The sequence below is a fragment of the Pyrus communis genome, chromosome 11 (genome assembly GCF_963583255.1).
Source record: "Pyrus communis chromosome 11, drPyrComm1.1, whole genome shotgun sequence".
Taxonomy (NCBI): domain Eukaryota; kingdom Viridiplantae; phylum Streptophyta; class Magnoliopsida; order Rosales; family Rosaceae; genus Pyrus; species Pyrus communis.
In genome coordinates this window covers 24945249-24951756 of record NC_084813.1, presented here as the reverse complement: position 1 = coordinate 24951756, position 6508 = coordinate 24945249, and the positions used below count along the sequence as shown (strand labels likewise).

At 37.3% G+C, this 6508-nt stretch overlaps 1 protein-coding gene across 1 annotated transcript; it reads left to right on the top strand.

The window, feature by feature from the left end:
• The first annotated feature begins 2797 nt into the window (after window positions 1-2797).
• LOC137708176 (uncharacterized) lies at window positions 2798-3980 on the top strand. The gene has a single exon (XM_068447184.1). It carries the CDS (start codon window positions 3066-3068, stop codon window positions 3543-3545), a length of 480 nt encoding a protein of 159 aa, XP_068303285.1. The 5' UTR covers window positions 2798-3065; the 3' UTR covers window positions 3546-3980.
• Window positions 3981-6508: the final 2528 nt, after the last annotated feature.

Sequence of the window (6508 nt, the reverse complement as noted above, 5' to 3'; positions counted from 1 at the left end):
TATGCTTGAAATGTCATACATGCATTAAGTATTTTGACTTGTCACAGATACAACTCTGGCTAGTTAACTTCAAGTATTAGTTTTAGTTAATTAAGGAGCTAGTTAAGTGCTCCAATATGTTGTTTGATTAATACTAGGGTTTCTTTGATGTATATATGTGACTTGCAGCTCATTCAAACATGTATTACATAATTGTTCTCATTCAACCATGTTTTATATAATTGTTTATATTATATACAAATAAACAAATAAATAGTTAAAACTGTTTATCATATAGCAGTTGACCGATTCAGCAAGAGAATGCAAACATAAAGAAGTAATTTATGTATTTTTTTTTTAAATTGTTATTGATACTTCAAAATTTTAATTTTATATTTTGAAAGAAAAATACCTATATGAAAAATATACAATTAGATTTTTGAAGTGTCAATAATACTTTATCTATATATTGAAACTGATATGTGACACCATTTTTTACACAACTTTTGACACGCTTTTGTGGGACTCACTTCATAATATATTTCAACAATTCGAACTGTCTATCTTTTAGGTTTTCTTTCAAAGATTATGCGTACAAAAAACCACCAAAATTTAAAACCATATCACCTTTAAATTAAGCTCTAAAGTTTCTTTGTAGAATCAGATATATGAGGCGGCAACGTTTGATCGCTTTTGCATTAGATTAGACTGACCTCATTGACTTTTATGCAAACGACTCAACAGCTTTGGATATTTCGCTACCAGTAGGTCAAGTTTGATTCGACTTGTTCCAGTCATAATTTAAAATTTGCAACTTCCTACACACGCACAAAATTTTAAAGAATATATCGATGATTTACTTGACCAACCATGCATAAATAAAATAATTTGAAAATTATTTATCTATATATGTTAATACATTAATTCAAAAAATGATTTTTTTTTCTTTTTTTTCTCTCTGAAATGAAGAAGATTAATATAGAAAGCGACGTTGATCCTACAAGTCAACAATTTGCTTAATGTTCAAGACAGAAAAAAAGGAAGAAGAAGAGGTGCTTACTTGATGTTCAAGGAAAAAATCACACACTAAATCTGCTTAATTCATGTCAATTAGGTTGCTTCAGTCAAACATGGCTAGCCTACTTCCCTTGACAAAAATGAGAAAAAGATGAAGGAAATAAAAAAAACGAGGACATTTCATTTTTCACGTTAACACCCAGAAATCAGAAAAGAAAGAAGTTTCATGTTATAATCGGGTGTGACTTCAATGCTACATATACAATTGGTACCACTCAAATTTACAGGTTAACAAACTAGAACAATAAGCTCTTGGTGGCTGGGATCAAAGCTATGAAATAAATAGACCCAAGATTTAATTGGTTCACCTTTCAAAATTGGGCTAGATTTACAGTGTTGCTCGTAATATATTAAATTGAAAGTTACAAGTAGCGCTCGGCTAAAGAGTAGGATTCTCTTTCTTCTCAATTGTCTGATCCCTTTACAAGAGGTTCCCACCCTTTTTTATAGGCCTTAGTGAACCCAGAAAGCCTTATGCTCACATACTTTCTCTTTTCTAGTATTTTATGTGCTAGCTACATGTAGATTGGTGTGCTGACAACCTTTTCGCCCATAAGCCGTTATTCGACGGTGAAGCGACAATCATTATGTAGGAATGCACATTCTTCTAGGTCGATACGTGTCGAGCGACCTGCTCGGCCTTGACTAGTCAATGATATCTCTTCCGAGTAGTCGCTCGACTACCTTTACATCCTATCCTATACTTCTGCTTTTGATTGGTGACCGAACGCGGCCTAATTGGTATCTGAGTAGGCCTACTCCTAAAGCCTTGTGCCATAAAGTTGCAGTCTTCCCACATGTCCTTGGAGATCGAAAAGTACTTATGTTTATGTTGCTTACTCAAACTAGACTAATGAAGGTCAAAAAGTACTCATGTTTAAGTTGTAGTCTTCCCACGTTGCCTTGACTAGTCAATGATATCTCTTCTGAGTAGTCACCTGATTGCCTTTATATATTGTCATAGACTTCTGCTTTTGATTGGTGACCGACACGCGGCTTGATTGGCATATGAGTAGCCCTACCCCTAAAGCCTTCTGCCATAAAGTTGCAGTCTTCCCACATGTCCTTGAAGGTACAAAAATATTTATGTTTATGTTTATGTTGCTTACTCAAACCAGACTAATGAGCGGTCGGCTACAGTGCTCGGAAATGCCCCTCTCCAATTCCACTAAGCCTTGAATTTTATCAGGCCTTTCTCGGTCTTTTTCTCTCGGCCTGTAGTATTTTGGGAGTCGAAAATGGCCCTGCATTAACTACAATTAGTCATTAGATTTGATTTCCACAACTATTTAGATCTTTTATCTTCATTTATAGTCATTATGAGCGTTATTATTCAATATTACGTAGCACTGAAGAAATTCCCATTATAATCAATACTAAAAATTTGATACTTGTGGCGTTCGACTAAAAAAATAAAAAATAGCTGTCTCCTATGAATAGCAACGATGCAATAAGTCTTGACCAGATCTAACAATGTTGCTGATTCATTTTCTCAAGTTAAAACAAGCCAATCTGTTTAATTAAACAAATGATAAATATATAAATTCCCCATAATTAACCTGGAATTAATAATACGAAATTAAAAATATGATTAATCAGAAACAGTCAGTTCCCGCCAGTGACAGATAGAACTAATTAACTACTAAATTACGAACATACCATCATCGCATATGCCTGACTTACCATGTCACTTCCATTGAATTCTGAGCTGATTCTCCGATTAACTGCTGGCAACCAGAATTTCCCGGTAATAAGTTTGACCTCCAGCGAGAACGCCGTTACAAATCGACCTATATTTGTCTCCCTCCAAATCCTCGCTCCCGGATCGGAAAATCCAGAGAGCAATCGATCGAGAGAGGGCTTTAGAGTTTGCAGAAAGAGAAAGATTTATGGATTTAGGGATTTTACCCAAATCGAAATTCCTCAAATCTTTCTCTTTCTCTGCCCAATTTTCCCTCTGATTTCCAAGCCTTAATTTTCTCCAAAATTTCCGAATTTTCGGTTTTAAAATGTCGTCGAAAACCGAGTACGACGCCGTTCCAAATCCGAAGACCGACTCCGCCGCGGAATCCGATGACGGGGAGGAGTTGATGCTCGCGAGGAGAAGCGGGTGCTGTTTCTGGATCCCTTGCTTGGGACCCGAACCCTCCTCTCCCGACGGGTCGTGGGAGCGGATCCGGTCCGCCGGCGAATACGAGGATCCGTGGCTGTACCGCGGCTGGAAGAAGATCCGGGAGTGGTCCGAACTCCTCGCGGGTCCCAAGTGGAAGACCTTCATCCGGCGGTTCAACAAAAACAACCCCAGGCGGTCTGGGAAATTTCAATACGACCCCACGAGTTACTCCCTCAACTTCGACGAAGGCCCGGGGCAGAACGGTAATTTGATTGATGATTATTTGTACAGGGATTTCTCGTGCCGGTACGCGTCGATTCCGGTGTCGGCGAAGTCGTCGATGGATTTGAGCAGCGACTCGCCCTCCTTCACGTGAGAGTCACGTGATGAGGGGGATGTAGAGAGAGTGTGAAAGAAAACAGAGGGAATTGATGGGGGGTGTTCTGGGATCCGCGCGCAGGGTTTTGCCTTTTGCGGGAGAGTTGACGGCGGAGGAAATATGGCCTTAGCCTCCATATTTCATAAAAACTCTCATATACTTGGTACAGTGTCATGCTATTTCATGTTTTGTGGTACAATTTCATCCTTTGTGGCCCTCTATTTTGGATCCTGGTTCCGTCACCGGAGAGAACTTGCATGCGACTAACACGTTGTGATATCGTATGTATTGTGTATTATATTCTTTTTACATGACATCGCGTGATTGAATTTAAATGTCGCGCTGTCTTAACAATTCAGTTGCGTGTAAGTTATTCTCTTGTTAATGGTTTGTTGCCTTTAGACCTTGTTTGGTCTCTAGGATCGAATTGAAATCGATAACTGGTATAATTTAAGTATATTGAAAGTAAAAGCTATAATAGATAATGTTCCTGATAAGTCATCTTCTACCTTTAAGTTGAACATAATTGTTTTATTTTTTTCCCTCAAATATGTTCGATTATCCATTCTAATATAATCCGAGCAACAAAACGAGAGTTTTAGATTTGTACTAGTGATGGAAATCCTTATACTCAAGATCATTTACTTTGTGCTTGCGTGGTGTTTGACAAGGAAGACACCCACAAAGCTACAAGCCATGGCCTATGGGCAAGTTGCTATAAGTTCCTCATACATGCAAAAATCCAATGTGACTTAATTATTAAGGCCCTACGCAGTACGCACTCATCTGCATATCATGGTTAGGTAGTAGACACGATGAAAACTGCCCTCATCAATGCATTCTCTCTTCTTTCTGCAAGTAGGGGCGGATTCACCTTGGGAAAGTTGGGTCAGCCGACCCCTCCTCCCCCCATTCGTAGAAATTCTCTACAGAAAAATTGGGAGCTGCCCTTTGAAAGCATGAGATGCTCAAGTTGTCATCCAACTGCTTAACGAATTGCTTTTATAAACACTGGACAGGGTAACTGCTAACCTCATACTTTTGTATGCGTTGCTATGGGCATATTTCAATAAGTTGACTCGGCAGATGTTAGCATCTGTCAGCATGCTCGCCTAAAAACTATTGACTAACATGCTCGCTCACAAGTTGTTGGCATATGTTGACAGGTGTGTAATACTCGGCAAATGATCTCAAGCCTACCAGGACTCTATGAAATGGAAATTTGCATGCTATTTTGCACGTGCTATTCTTATCAACTCCCTCAATAATATTTTCTAGATCCGCCATTGTTTGCAAGTCATCCTTATCTCCACATTACCACTTTTTTTTTTTTAATATCTTTTGTCGATTATTATATTTTGTAAATATTCATTCGAAGTCATGTGATGAGTATTATATATAGTTAGTTGAAGATATGTCGGCGGTCGATGATAGCCAAACTATTGCATCTTTATCTCTTCTGATCATTCATTCAAAGTCACGTGATGAGTGTTATAGGATGATGAGAATATGTTCTCGGTGATATCCAAGTTTCTGGAACCAGTCATAGGGAGTTTTTGCATCCATGTCCCCTTATTTAGTTGCCACAGACCAACAGTCCACAAGCTTTTACCTTCTTCATCCAGATCCCATTCCCTCCATCTACTGGCTTGGGCCTCGCATACCTACGTATCATGCGATTTAGGACCCGTTTGGAAAGAATGAATTCTTCTCATAATGTTCATAAAATGATTTACGCAAGCTACTCTTTTTCTTCTATTCATCTTTTTTTATTCAAGATGAAATTCAAATGTGAGAAACTAACATGCATATCCATTGCGCCGAAATCATTTTCTTGATTTTTGGCTAGAAGTGCTTTTATAATCCAAAAGTAACTTCAAATTTTCTGCCAAACAATTCCATAAACTTTTGGTTATCTATGTGATGCTTCTCGATCAGGTGATCAAGATACTAACAAATCTCCTTAGCTTGACATTTTTACAGACATGTACTCAATAGGGCACCGGAACGCTACTGGTTATCAAGATTGCAAATTTGATCATTTAGAAAACAGTTCTTAATTAATTATTTTAAAAGCACTTTTTAATTATCTACTAAAAGCTTTTAGCTTTTCTAAAACAGTGTCAGATGAGCCCTAATTAACTTCTACCATACAATTGTACAAGGGGGGCAAATCACAGATGTATCTCGAGTTTCAACACACAACCTTATCTACATAGCCTATGTACAAGGGACAAATCCCTAATCTATCTTATTCTGTTATTTTAGTTGCGTGGACATCCCTAATGTACTTATCAACTAGAGATATTTTACTGTGTCTAAAACATGACGTGTTATATTACACAACATTATATAAGTGGAAAAACATTTGAAAAATAAAATTTTCCTACAGTTATATAATAATATGTGATTCGGCATCTCGTATTCTGAGCATCCTGAAATTTTTCATCAACGAGAATATGTGGACCCCGCAAATACTTAAAAAGGCATCTTCACACTTACTTATTTGTTGGTGCATTGGTGACCGTGTGATGCATTTTTCTATTACCAAAAACACGATCATTCACCGTGAACACACACACACACACACATTCCAATCCTTTTGACCCACAAAAAAAATCTGCATAGTCTAATCGAATCCCAAAATAACACATAAAGTAGTACCATTCAAATCTGTTTCTTGGTACAACCTCTTTATTTTTTTTGTTCTGATTTTTTTTCTTGCAATATTTTTAGTAGTTAGGAGCCAGTTCGGTTGACAACTCTTCTCCCAAAACAAAATCACGGGTTAAAGCTAAAAATATTAATTAGTATTTATTTTGTTTAACAGGACAGATCCGTAATACTATTTTTTTTTACACAACTATTGACACATATTTTTGTGAGACCCACTTTATAATGTACTTTAACGATTCGAATCGTCTTATCTTTTAGATCTTTCCTTAAAGATCATGTATATC

Coding starts and splice junctions, on each gene's coding strand:
- LOC137708176 (XM_068447184.1), top strand. CDS start 3,066: ATGTCGTCGAAAACCGAGTACGACGCCGTTCCAAATCCGAAGACCGAC.